This window comes from Hyaena hyaena, unplaced genomic scaffold (genome assembly GCF_003009895.1).
Source record: "Hyaena hyaena isolate Hyena2069 unplaced genomic scaffold, ASM300989v1 scaffold_583, whole genome shotgun sequence".
Classification (NCBI taxonomy): Eukaryota; Metazoa; Chordata; class Mammalia; order Carnivora; family Hyaenidae; genus Hyaena; species Hyaena hyaena.
Genome location: NW_024081216.1, coordinates 661,706 through 676,508, shown reverse-complemented (window position 1 = coordinate 676,508; position 14,803 = coordinate 661,706). Strand labels below are relative to the sequence as shown.

Genomic DNA, 14,803 nt, shown 5'->3' with positions numbered 1-14,803 from the left:
CTTACATAATCATTAATCAGAGTTTAATATTTTCTTTCCCAAACCATTAGTCTGCAAAGGAGTTTTCTAACTAAAGCTATTTATTCGAATAACTAATATTTTATGTTGTTTCAAAAAAGGATGTAGTAGCATTTAGAGAAACTTTAAATTTATAAGTAAACTAGAGTGAGAAGAAAAATCAATACCACCCCTCAGTTGTTGCTCAAGAGTAGAATTTGTGTTAGAACACTTTAAGAGAGGTGATTAAAGCTAGCAGTTATTAAAAAAAAACATTCTATTTAACATTTTGACAAATGATTTCAAAAGAATCACTTCTTGTGAAACAATGTAATTCAATTTGGGCTGGGCTTATTTTCCTTTTATTTTTTTTAAACTCAACACCATAACATAATTCATTATGTATGATAAATATATAATCATATACCACTTCTTTTGCCTCATTTTTAGAAAACATCTCTCCTTCTTAACATCCAGTGATTTTATATAGTATGTTAATTCAAAAATATTGATTGGCTCTCTCTTATTTGCAATGTACTATTCTTGCTGTTATCCCATCAGAAATAATTATGTTGATCATAACTTCAATAAGCTTATAGTCTATCAAGCATGATAAGATATATATACACAACTAAACACAGGTTTAAAAAAAGTGGTAAGTGCCACAAAAAAGGTGCACATCAGGTTTTAAGGATCTATATCTTAGGTCTTCTCCAAAACTATGTGCTTATTCTGAGACTTTGAATCCTCCACAGCTCTTAAACAGAGCCTTGCATATAGAACATATTCAATCAATGTTAGCTTAGAAGATGAGCTCTCTTTGAAATTGTGTGTAAACCTATACCTATTCAATAAATGACATTCTTTTTACCTGGGTCAGATCTGCAGTCTTCAGTCTGAAAAGCATGGTTCTTATATCTAAAATTATATATTTTGTCAGACAGAATGTGAAAATTTTTATTTTTGTGAGTGCCTTCTATCTATACATTAGATTCTGTTTTCTGATTTTTATTTCAAGGCTTATACTACTAAATCTTATCTGATCTCCTACTGACCAGTTTACTCAGCTCTATAAATTTTATGGTATGTGGCAATGGCCCTTCTTGCTTCTAATGTATCAGTAATGGCAGCTCACAAGGAACTCTGAGGAATCTCAGCATTTCTGGGGTCATTCCTCTCGTAGGTACAAACCAGTAGAAAGAGATATAAAATAAACCATTATCAAAGCTTTAGAGGAAGCAATTAACATTATTTCTAAAAATGACTATCTTGTTCAAGCTGAAGGATTTCTGAATTTAGTCAGCTCTTTAAAAAATAGATCTGTTCCCAGGGATTTGTTTTTCTGTGCTTTTTTTTTTTTTTTTTTTCACTAGCTGAAGTTCCCTGGAGGACTCAAGATTGAGTAAAATTGACCTTCATCTGATCTTATGAATTATTGAGAAAAAATGAAGGCATAAGTGATGCCTAAGGATGCCTACCTCTCTAAGATTTCGTGACTCTATGATACTCAGTCATAGGGCACATTAGTCATGATTCCAGATACCTTGTAGCCAATATGTTTTCAGCTCTCAACTGTCTTCACTACATTCAATACCAAACTTTTCTTCAGTGGCTTTATCCAAGAAGAAAATTTTCAGAAGCTTCACTTGCCCCCCTTTTGAAGACCCCTGGCTGAATTTCAAGGGAAAAGGATACCACAGAGTAAAAAGGAAACAGAAGAGGCAGCCTTTTCTCCCACTAAGTTCTAGCAGTTTGACTGACTCTTACTTGTGAATTTTTCTTGCCACTGAGTCATTGCACATACAGAATTATGAAACTTTAATTTCTTTAGAGGCTTGTTATATTAGAAAAATTGTTCCAAAGAAAGCAACAATCATGACATAAGCACATCTGGCTCTTGCAAATTATTCTTTATTAAGCTTTCATTTAATTACATGTGCTGAAAGGTCTGTTTTTGATTACTGTAATTTTTTTTATTTGTCCATCTGAATGATAGTAATGCTGGAAATTACATACAAACCACCTGTTTTCTTCCCTTTACTAATATGACAAAGTTTGAGATATTTTCTCTGTGGTTGATGAACTAGGAAGCTTTCTATTTATTATGATAGAGATATGGCTGTCAAGGTAATGGCTTAATCTTGATTATAAGAAAAAAAGAAAATATTTGAATGGAGTTCCCAAGCATTAAACAGTGTGAAGACTGAGGTATCTGAATTCTGGTTACCCATAGAAGATCAACACATTCACTTATCAATTTCAACCAAAAGCTAATAAATCAATAGTCAAGGATTTAACATCCTGTGCTAGGAAAGAGAAGCTTTATTTCATGTCATGTCATGTCATGTCATGTCATGTCTTGGTCACAAATATGGCTATATTCTCTTGAGGATTATGCTATATGCTGCTGAGAAATAAGACCCCAAGAAAACAGTGCCTGCTATTGGGCCTCAGGGATCTTGAGGGCAGCATTCTTATCATCCATAAGGATCAGAATCCCCAGAGAAGCTTGGTCAGTATTAAATAAGAACAATGTTCTTCCAGGAATCCCTAGGAAAGTTCAGACTCATTTCTTGGTTCATGAATATTAAAATTACATGAATAGACATACTGACATTTAAAGAACTCTTTAATAAAGATTTTAGGGACTAGAAAGAATCGTAGAGACCATTTAATCAAATTCCTTTTTGTACTGACGAAACTGAGTTCTAGAGCAACTGAGTCCTTTGTTCAGGTTCATCAAGTTACTGCTACAGGGACCAGGAGCAAGACAATGGCTCCTGTACTAGTACTCTTTCTTTATATTATTTAGGCTCTCTTATTTCCTTTTTAAAAAATAGTGAAAGAGAAATCACAAGGCTGTCAGGGAAATAGTTATGTAACAATACGGTAAGTTTTGTATCTGTTTTTGTTTTGTGTTTTTTGAAACTCAATTTCAGCTGCATTTAAAGAGATAATGTTTGTCTTCCCTGTTTTGCAGCAGCTCTATGCCGCTCAGCTGGCCAGCATGCAGGTGTCACCTGGAGCAAAGATGCCATCAGCTCCACAGCCACCAAACACAGCAGGGGCAGTCTCACCTACCGGGATAAAAAATGAAAAGAGAGGGACCAGCCCTGTAACTCAAGTTAAGGTACTTGCTTTGCAGGATTGTGAAAACAGTTTGGAAAACAGCTTCACAAGAAAAGTAGTGAACCAGGCTGGGTTGGGAATAAGCAGCAGGAAGCATAGCAGCATAAAGGAACCCCAAATGCTTCTCTTTATGGTAAATTTCATGATTGAGCACTAAGAAACAGGTGTTTCCCTTTTGATAACAATAGTGCCATATTGTGAGAGCTTTACCTCAGTCTGCAAACTCACTTCTCAAGAGTTTTTCGCCTTTGGATTCTGGCTTTTATTTTTTAATGTTCATTGGCATGAATGTCCATGCTTTTATTACCACTCTTTTTCATAGATTTGTGACACTCTCTCTAAGTTCCTGAAACAGGTGGGAGCCAACTTTCAGTACCAGAAAGGAGGTGCTCAAAACTTTAGATTTTAAAAAAGTGGACAGAAAAGAATATATTGCTGGACTTTATATGGTTTGTTGACAAAGGACTGTCCTTCAAAAACAGTTACAAAATGAGCTCTGAGGAATGAGTGGTATCATTATCTACTCATGCTTTGATGCCATGTGGTTGTGAGAGGATACACAAGCTCTCCCAGGTTATGGCTGAGACACTGATAGATGCCTTGCCTCACTCATTTTTAGTATCTTAAAATGTGGCAGCCAGGAGGTACTTCGCGACAGAGGGAAATGGATGATGCGCTCCCACTTTGTGCTGCAGCTGGTACCAATAGGTGGTACTGGTTGGTTTTATAATATAGTTCAGGGAGACAATTGTTTTGTATCATTGACTTTTCTACTTGGAAGGATATGCTAAGCTCAGATGTATTGTTGTAATGTGCCCCAAGCACTACATTTGGAGAAATTTTAAAATTATTAAATTTTCACAAGGGAGGCATCTAAGGCCCACAAAACAGCATCAAATGCTACAAAACCACTGAAAATGTATTATTTTTCCATACTGTGCAGGCAGGAATTTTGAGAGACTCAAAAACTTCTGTCTGCGATTTTGAGGTACTCCAAATTTTGAGTATCTCAAAACTCCTGCCCAAAGCAATTAATTTAATGCCACCCACGCTTTAAACTCTCCAAACACATAGATGAACATTTATGCTTTGTTGTTAGAAATACTGAGATAACGATAGGCAGCTTATATTTAATAAGATAGCATTACTTACAGAAACAAGCTACCCATTTTGTGTTCCAAGAGTTTCTGTTTATGAATAAGAGTCAGAACGCTACAACTCAAACCACAGCACTTTGTTTAATTATAGTTGTTAGAATATGAACGTATCAAACGTTATTGACTTGAAGTATTGAGTATTAGATATTTTAACATGAAAAAGTCATTTTATAAGTGAGTTGGCCAAATGGAACTGCACCAAACCAAGTCTTTACTGGATGAGTAAAATGTTCCCTGGTTAAATTCAAGTTTACATCTGCTTTTACCATTCCAGCTTTGTGGGCCAACTGAGTTTTATTACTCACTTGACCACATGCAAATTCTTAGGGAATTCTCTATATAATTTGACTTGACTGTATTTTATGTTGATAACAAAGGAAACATTCCTTATACTTATTAGATTATTTATTGTACATGTGGGTAAAAATATATAGACCAAGACATAAAGCAAATGTTTTAAGTTTTTAAAAAATTGCTTCTACCTACTAATGAAGAATCTCTGAGAATAATCTCATGATTTGCTAATCGAAAGGATTATGGCCACTAAAATGTTTCTGTCTATAATCATTGCTTTCCCTCTGTATATAACATAACCACATGACATAAAGCATGGTTTGCTGAAGGTAACAAAATTAAGCATAGATTATCTTATATATCTTCTTTCCCTGAGAATTTTTATCTACTATAAATATCAATATCAGAAATCAGATTATTTTTGTTCAAATTTCAGTTCTACTACCTTTACCATCTGTCACTTTGGACAATTTACTTAACTTCTTTCAGCCTTTGTTTTCTGCTCTGAAAAATGGGAGTTAATATTATTATGGACCTTAAATCCTCTAGCATATAGTGAATGTTTCATTAATGTTAGTATAGTGATGATCTTGATGATGATGATCTGATGGTAATAAAGACAATGGTGGTGGTGGTGGTGGTGGTAGTGATTATAATTGAAATACCTAGTTGTATACCAAGAGAGAGCCTAACTAAATACCTAGAGGATTTCCATTTTCAACTGTATTGGAGGAACAGGGATCAGATTTATTCTTCCAGCCTAAGCAACTGAAACACAGGACGAAATATATAAAACAATGGTTTTCAGATATTTACAATAGGAATATAGGGCAGTGATTCCTGAGAAAAGAGAAACGAGTGACAAAAGTACTACAGTTATTCCAGCTTACTGTCAAAATGTTGTTTGTAGGTAATAGTGCAGGAAGGGAAACCCACATGGAACATGGCAAGCTCCTTGAATAGAGACATAGAGTTTAGAATTTTGGGATGCTAAGGTAGATAGAATTTGGGAGGTAGAGTACCAGAGAGGAGAGAGCTGCACAGAGAGAGAGAGAAGATTGAAAATCTGTAGAAGATTCTCCTCTATTTAGTGGAGTATTGATCATCATATGTATATGAGGAAACTTTCTGAGGCCAGAGAAAAATACAAGATGTAGCAGCCAATGGTATCTCAAGGTTCACAGAGGACTGAGAATGGGTTTGTGTTCCCATTAGCCAGGGTGGAAAGATCTCCTGACACATGGGGTATCAAGTAGGGTTCCCAAGAAGGGTGTTACCTCAGTAATGGGCCCAAATTATCCCTACATTAATGGCTGCTCTGAACCTGCCTAACAAACCTTAAATGCAAGCCTAGAAAGAGTCAGATTTTTCTGTGTCTCAGAACAAAGTCCACAAATATTTGAAAGAATGCACAAACTCCAACACTCAGAATTTTAAAATTCACAGTATGTAGTCTCCATTCAATAATTACCAAGCTTCTGGGGCACCTGGGTGGCTCAGCCAGTTAAGCTTCCGACTTCAGCTCAGGTCATGATCTCACGGTTCACACGTTCAAGTTCTGCTTGGGGATCTGTGCTAACAGCTCAGAGCCTGGAGCCTGCTTCAGATTCTGTGTGTGTGTGTGTCTCTCTGCCCCTTCTCTGCTTGTGCTCTCTCTCTCTCTCTCAAAAATAAATAAACATTAAAAAAACAATTAGCAGGCTTTTATAGAAGCAATAAAATATGAACAATAGTGAAGAGAAAAGTCAATCAATAAAATAGACCGCCAAATAGCACAGGTGATAGAATTAATAGTTAAGATGGTAAAAACAGCTACTATAGGGACTTCCAACTATAGTCAAATGAGAAGGAAGGCAAATATTCTCCCTAAAAAACACTCACAAAATTTATGTCAAGCCATGGCATGCTGTGAGCACCAATATCAGGCCTGCCATGGTGACAAGGGATTTACTTGATTGGTAGATGCTTCCTGTGCCCAGTGCATTGTTAGCGGAAGTGGCAATTACTGAACTATGAAAATACAGTATACTCAAAGCTGAGAAAAATAAGATTTTATATGCACCATATGTTTAAGAAGATAGAGGAAAACATGAGCATTATAAGGCAAGACATGGAACACATACATGGAATGTCTGGAGATGAGAAATACAGTTTTTGAGATGAAAACTACACTGGATGAGTACTGATGAGATTAGTAACAATTATATGTCACAGAAGAAATGATTAGTGAACTTGATGATGGAATGATGAAACTATCCAGAATGAAATAGATTAAAAAAAAAAAAAGACTATCAGTGCTGTTGGACATCAAATGGCCTAATGTATGTACCTAGAGCCCCAGAAGGAAAAGGAACAGAAAAACTTATTCAAAAAAGTAATGGCTGAAAATGTTTTAACTTTGAAGAACACTCTGAACTCAGATACGTAAGGATTGCAGTGAACCCCAAATAAATGAAACATGGAGAAAACTAAATATCTAGGATATATAAATCACTATTGTTTAGATAGGAGTATCTAGTCTAGAACTAGTCTAAATATCCTTTGAGTGTAAAGAGAAATACATTGTAATGAAGCACGTAAGACATTTTTGACGTACATTATGGATATAACTATGTTTCCTGAGAACCTGTCCTCTGTCTGGATATAGATAAATGTACATCTCAACAGATGTGCCTGATTATCTATTTCCTACCAACACAGAAAAATTCACTGCTTTTTAAATTTTTTTTTTATTTTTTAAGTTTATTGTCAAGTTGGTTTCCATATAACACCCAGTGCTCATCCCCACAAGTGCCCTCCCCCATGCCCAAAACCTGCCATCCCCTCTTCCCCACCCCCATCAGCCCTCAGTTTGTTCTCAGCATTCAAGAGTCTCTCATGGTTTGCCTCTCTCCCTCTCCCCAACTATTTTTCCCCTTCTTCTCCCCCGTGGTCCTCTGTTAAGTTCCTCTTAATCAACCTATACATGCAAACATATGGTATGTGTCCTTCTCTGCCTGACAAAAATTCACTGCTTTATTGAGTGACTTATTTTCTCTGACAGTTTAATAGAAAAAGAACCTGGGATTTGGAATCCAGTAAAGTAGAATTCAAATGGTGTCCTTCCATGTATGGCTTTGGACAGTGATTTTATCACTTTGACACTTCCTCCTTTGTCAATTTAGAATAATACTGCTCAACTTCATAGTCTTATTGCTAGTTAAACGAGCAAGTATATGTGAAAATGTCTAGCATAGGGGCCTGCTGTATACTGGCTTCTCTGTGCATGTGATTTCGATTTTCTCTTTCTAACCTTCTTCCTAAGTAGTCTTTTCTGACATCTCTTTTTGTTCCCCCTTAAACAATGACCATCGATACATGAGGAGACCATAGAGATCAGCTAGAATCAAGCTCTTTTTCTACAAATGAAAAAATTAAGCCCCAGAGAGGGCACATGTTTGCCAACGGGAAGGATGTTCTGTTTCCAAGCTCTACTGTGTCCTTTAAAAATGACATTAAAAGCAAGTTCTCTGTGCCTTCTCAGACGAAAAACAGAAATTAACATTTGCCAACAATTTTTATTTTAGAACACAATAATATAGATCTTAAAACTGACCATTTAAATGAATATGTTTATATTACAACTAAATTTCTAGAATGATGGATGTGTTGTTATGTGTGTTTAATAGCAGGATAAATGAGACAAAATAAAGGCAAGGAGGTTAGCTTTCAAGCTCCTGGTTGCACTAGAGTTACAAGCCAGATATTTGAAAACCGTGCTCGGTTTAGAAGGACAGGCATCTTAAAATAGACACTCTGTAAATATGCGTAGCAAAGAATATAAAGAAACATCACTTTAGACATGAAAAATAAATTACATATAGCATGGTATATAAAACATAATTATAATGTGTGCTTGCTCTTTGCAAAAATTAATTTTAAACATGAATAGAGACGAGAATATAGACCATGAGGAGTGTCCACACCCAGAAAGCCACATAGAAGCCACGCTGTGGCATGCGGCTCCCTGGGCAGAGGCCCAGGACAGCAGAAGAAGCCTGTGTTTCCATTTTTAAAGTACTTGCAATTGTTTGATTTAAAATATATATTAAAAAATTAGCTGCAGAGCCTATTTATAGTTGCAGGAACTTTTCAGAGAGAATAACACAAAAGCACTACAGAGCTGCTGAAATTTTAAATAATTCTTTGTAAATGCCCTAGGTTAATTTAGATCCTTGAAAACACATTAGGAAATTAAGCTGTAATGTGAGCTAATTCAGATTTTAATTTGGCAAAAAGAATGATCCAACTACACAGTTAATGTAAATAGAAGCATAACACAGGGAAATTAATGAGGTTTCCTTCCGATGAATCTTCAAGGAGGTAGATAATTAGCTTCTTTTGTTATTATTGCAGGAGAATGTGGCATTGTCTCTGAGGTGTAAAATAACTGTGGCTTACTAAGTGATAATGTGCTTCATTTGTCTTTTTTTTTTTTAATAATTATTTATGTTAAATTCTTGTAGGACGAAGCAGCAGCACAGCCGCTAAATCTCTCTTCCCGACCCAAGACAGCCGAGCCTGTAAAGTCCCCAACATCTCCCACCCAGAGTCTCTTCCCAGCCAGCAAAACCAGCCCCGTTAATCTGCCTAACAAAAGCAGCATCCCCAGCCCTATTGGAGGAAGTTTGGGAAGAGGATCCTCTTTAGGTAAATGGAAAGGTCAACAACAGGAAAAGATGTATGAATTGGGTAAAATAAAGCAAACCTGTTCAGTGCTGACTGATCCCTGTTTCCAAAGTGTTGCTAGTCCAGGAAAAACAACAACAACAACAACAACAAGTAAAAGTAAAATCCTTTCTACTAAAACATAACACCTTTTGGTGTCTTGGGATGATTAGAACTTTTGGAAAAGGTCATAATATAAATCCTGCTGGGATGGGTTCTTTAGATGCTGATGAGTTAGATCCAGCAAATCAGAGACTTGGGGATTTCTGTGTTTGGTTAGTGCTTTGCTGCTAAAGTAACTCTAGGCAGACAAGAGTGATCAAGAAAACTCCGAGAGCCTAAAGGGACCTGGCCTCCAAGCTGCCTGCTAAAAGTCCAAAATTTCTTTGAAGTTTTATATTTTCTTTTTAGAATGTATGTGAATTTTACATCTTATTCCTTATTAGTTTTGCTTTAAAACAAATGCGAATGACACACTTCAATGGCATAATATGAAAAAAGATTGGTATCTGATAAGGTATGTCGTAATGATCCTCTGGTTTCTTATACTCTCTGATATATAGCCAAGTATCTCTAGGGACATTCATACCCTAGCAAGAAGTATAGAGGAAAAACATGAGTTTTGGCATCAGACAGACTTGGACTCAGAGCTTTCACTTATTTGTTATGTGACCCTGGGAAAGTTATTTAATATTTGTGAACTCAGTTTCCTAATCTCTTAGAGGGGAATATGATTACCTAGCTCATAGGTTGTTAGGAGAATTGAGAGAGAGAAAATGCATATAATTGCCTAACACAGTGTCTGACACCTAGAAATCATGTGATTTAAAAAGACTGGACTGAACCAATACTAACAGATTTACTTCTACATGTGGAATGAAACAATTACTGTAAAAGCATTTGTTAGTAGCTGAGTGTCAAATAGGCTAATTAACATGTTGTTACTAAGCCCCTTAATTTTCATCTAAGACACAGAGATTCCAAGGGATTGGGGACTTAGAACTAGCATTTCTTCACATTACCTTACTTGCCCTTATTGAGTCCCAGAGCCTGAAATGCTTAGTAGAATAAACAAAATAATATGTAAGTGTAGGATTTGCAGTTTAAAAGTCATTTTTGCCTACATATCTCATTTGATTTTTCATAATTATCTTATGTGGCAGTGCATTATTACCCTCATTAATTAACCTGTGATTCTTACAGGTAAAATGGCTTGCTTACAGCCAGGTAGCTATTAATTAGTACAGCCAAGACTAGAATCTGGGTCCTCTCACCTGAGTTCTATAAACTCGGTGCTGTGTTATGTGAGGTCACAATTGGGAGTATTTGCTGCACTTTGCTGGGGTTAAGTGAATCTTCTAATGGTGAGACATAGTTCTTTCTCATTCAGATTTGGAACATTAGGATCCGTGTAGCAGCCTATTCTCATTTTAAGTCAGTGATACTCATATGGGAGAGAGAAGTGAGTCATTTCCAGCACGTGAATATGGTTGCTGGATTGTTGGAAGCTATGAGATAAGGGAAAATAAAAAGCCAACTTAAGGATAAATACTAGGCTTGATCCTGAAATGGCCTTTCCATAGTCCACTTCTGAATTTGGTGTGGAAAGTATTTGTTTGCTATATATACTGAGTATCATGAGGGACAAAGGTGACAAGTCACAGGCCCTGCTTCTATGGAGTTTATCCTTCAGCAGAGCATATTTCTTGGATCATGAGCTAGACATAGGCTGAAGCAATCACAATTTTGTCCAGGCAATATTGGATAGAAATGTTTTGTTTTATTTTTATCAGAAGAGCTTCAGAGCAAAATGTTATTAGTTTTCTAAATCCTAACAAGTGATTGTTTGACTTCTAAATAATTTTCTATAGACAGCCTTGGGAATTTTCCCTAAACTCATTCATATGCACATGTATTGCACACACGTAGATGTGTGGTGTGGGCTTGACTCTAGTCTGGTTCTCTCTGTCCTGTCTAAGGTGTGTGCACACATACACACATACATGTGCTATGAAATGCTCATATCAAGATACAAACAAGTGGATCACATTAAACTTTACCACAGCAGCTGCAATCTATCAGTCAGCAAGCAGTTGCCCTCTTTCTGTCTAAAATTGGAAAAGCTTATGTAAAGTATTAATTTTAACCTATAGTAAAATACAAGACACAGAAGAGAATTAGTTTAATTTCATTTTCCCCCCTCCGAGTTGCATGGAATATAATGAAAGTAAATATTTATTCTCACTGTACTTGAAGCTTTGTACTGATGTGAAAACCATTCCCACACATATAGCCTCGCTATCACAAAAACAGGGAGCTGAGAGCAGTGGGTGTTCGGTTGGGGGTAGGGAACGGGTTGTCATTCTCTTGGTAAATAACTGAGGCAGCATGATGAGTAGAATGCTTCATTAACCAGCCAGTGATTGGGGAATGGAGAGTGCAGTGTATTCCTTCCCACCCCCTCTCTCCTGCAGTGGACATATGAGCACACAGATAAAGATGTCACTAATGTACACATATAGCCTCACAGAATTTGTTTCTGCTGGGCCAGAAACAGCTCTCCTGCATTAGTATACCCAGTATAACGGGCATCCTGCACAGACATCTCTGTACCTCTCCCTACCCTCTTCTTTCTGACTCTCCCCAACTAGCCTATCTCCCTCTTCCTGACTCTCCCCAACTAATTGTTAGATCTAGCCAGAATAGACACATAGACACACACACACACACACACACACACACACACACACACACATACAATTGGAATGTAGGAACCCTCATCTGTGAGGAGGTGGGTTGACTGAGCCCAGATTAACTGGAGTGCTGGGGGTATCCTCCAAGGGCTAAAAACCCAGCACAGCTTGGTTTTCTTGTGCTCTATGTATAGTATTGCAGCTTCCTTAATAGCAAACATGCCCCCTTTCTTATTTGGAGAATGCAGAATTCTACAGGGGATTGGACAGTGACAGTATTTTGTTAGCATCTAAGCTCACAAGCTTCTAATCATGCATCCTGTGTATGCAGATATCCTGTCCAGTCTCAACTCCCCTGCCCTGTTTGGAGATCAGGATACAGTGATGAAAGCCATTCAGGAGGCTCGGAAGATGCGAGAACAGATCCAGAGGGAGCAACAGCAGCAGCAGCCACATGGCGTCGATGGGAAACTGTCTTCCATGAACAATGTGGGGCTGAACAACTGCAGGAGTGAAAAGGTAAAACTTGCTTCCCTCCTTCCTGACTCTGCTGGACCCATTAGCTCATTCTCATCTGGCTCTTACTGTGGGGTTGCCTCCCATGTACCCAACCAGGCACCCAACCTGGCACCCAAACTACCTGCCTGTTGGTATATTTCTGTCCCATTACAAAAGATTTAAAATATTTTGTAATAAAGGGAATATATGAGGCTATTAGAACAGGAATAGAATATCTGAATACTTAAAAAGAAGGAAGAAGCATATATGCTCATGATGAAGGCTACTCATTACTATGACTCACCATTGAATTTATTGCTAAGTTCCCTATCTACCAGGGCAAAAAAATAAACTAAAGCAACTTACAAAATGCATTCATTTATTTTTTGATTCAACAAATTATGTATCAAGTGTTTATTCTGTAGTTGACATTGTTCTAGGCACTGGAGATACAACAGTGAACTAATCAGACAAAAATCCCTGCTCTCATTGAGCCTACACTGTAGGAAAGCAAGGGCAATGAAGAAATTAAAAATTAAATACATAATGTAATGTCAGTAAAGTCATGAGCTCAATAGATGCCATGAGAGAAATAGAAACAAGTTAAGGGAGTAGGGAGTTACAGGTTGTTCTTTGATGGAATGGACTCTCTGAGGAAGTAGCACTTCATGGAGACCTGTATGAAGCCATGTGTAGGCGATGTGATGAGTCAGAGAAGAGCATCAGGGCAGCAGGAATGATAAATAAAGAGGCCCCTGGAGTATAGAACCGCCAACAAGGAGATCCATGTGGCAAAACTAGCATAGGAGAAGGAAGCAAGGTGGGACCTGAAGTAAAGTGATAACCCTGGTGGAACCTGCAAGAAGTCTTAGGCCCTGGAAAGTTTTTGCATTTTATTCTGAGGGTGATGGGAATCCCTGGATGGGTATTGTTCAGGGAACAAACAAGATATGATTTACATATAAAAGGATCCTCCTGACCAATATGCAAGAATGGACTGTAGGAAGTTAAGAATGGAAACAGCCCTGGAACATCTGACTCTTGATTTCTACTCAGGTCATGATCTCATGGCTTCCTGAGTGAGCCCCTCTCAGGGCTCTGCACTAATGGCAGAGCCTGCATGGATTTCTCTCTCTTGCCCTCTCTTTCTGTTCCTCCCTCATGTGCTCGCTCTCTCTCTCTCTTTCTCTCCCTATCTCTCTCAAAAATAAACAAACTTAAAAAGACAAAAAAAGCATGAAACTAAGGAGACCAATTAAGAGGCTACTGTAGTACACTGGGTGAAAAATTCTGATTAACTAATGAATGAATGAAACATACCATTTTTTAAAGAGATGACAGTATTTTCCTAGTGCCACATTCTGAAAGTTTTTTTTTTAAAACATGAGAACTGTATAGGGACACATGAGTAGGATAGTGAGTAGTATCTTTGGTAATAGTTTTAGAATAAATTTAAAAAGTTATTTCCATTCATATGTTTATTCAGTATAGGCTGAGACTATAACTTATAAGTTAGAACCAAGAGCCTCTGCTTTGTTTCTATCCTTACTACTTCTAGCATGGGTGCTGTGATAGAGATTCTATTCTTTCAAATAAACTTACACTTTCCTATTTCCTAGAAGCAGTTTTAAACTAGCATGTGGAAAAAGTCATGACACAAGTATAAGGTCATGTGTACTGTTACTTGAGTATTTGAATATATAGCTATAACCATGGTGTTGTGTGTTTTCTTTGTTTCCTCTTCAAAAGGCATGGTGATGTGATACTCTGAGATTTTGGGTGTATTAGTTTCCTAAAACTGTAACAACTAAACTAGATGGCTTAAAAGAACAGAAGTTTCTTTTCTCACTGTTCTGGAGGCCAGTTTAAAATAAACGTGTTGATTGGGCCATACTCTTTCTGAAAACTCTAAGGAAGATTTCTTCCTTACATCTTTCTAGCTTCTGATGGTTGCTGGCAAGCTTTGTCATTCCTTGTCTTTCAGCTACATCACTCCCAGTTTCTGCTTCCCTCCATATGGCTATCTCGTGTGTGTGTGTGTGTGTGTGTGTGTGTGTGTGTGTGTGTGTGTGTCCAGATCTCCCTCTTCTTATAAAGACAAAAGTGATTCAATTTAGGGTCCACTCTAATCCAGTGTGACCTTGTTTTAACTTCATTACATCTGTAAATACCCCATTTCCAAATAAGGTCACATTCACAGATACCAAGGGTTAGAACTTGAACACATCGATCTTGGGGACACAATTCAGCCAATTACAGTAGGATACAGAGCCATTGCTCATGTTAAATCAACCGCTCATCCTTGATTGATCCCCTATACTCTTTAGC

At 37.3% G+C, this 14,803-nt stretch overlaps 1 protein-coding gene across 10 annotated transcripts in view; it reads left to right on the top strand.

Moving 5' to 3' along the window:
• Positions 1-14,803, top strand: part of SOX6 (SRY-box transcription factor 6) — a 357,612-nt gene that overhangs the window by 272,771 nt on the left and 70,038 nt on the right. For all 10 annotated transcript variants that reach the window (XM_039256670.1, XM_039256668.1, XM_039256665.1 and 7 more), the window contains 3 exons: positions 2,978-3,127; positions 9,083-9,266; positions 12,309-12,496. In XM_039256670.1, coding sequence (XP_039112601.1) covers positions 2,978-3,127; positions 9,083-9,266; positions 12,309-12,496 — 522 coding nt within the window. The remainder of the gene's footprint in view (positions 1-2,977; positions 3,128-9,082; positions 9,267-12,308; positions 12,497-14,803) is intronic.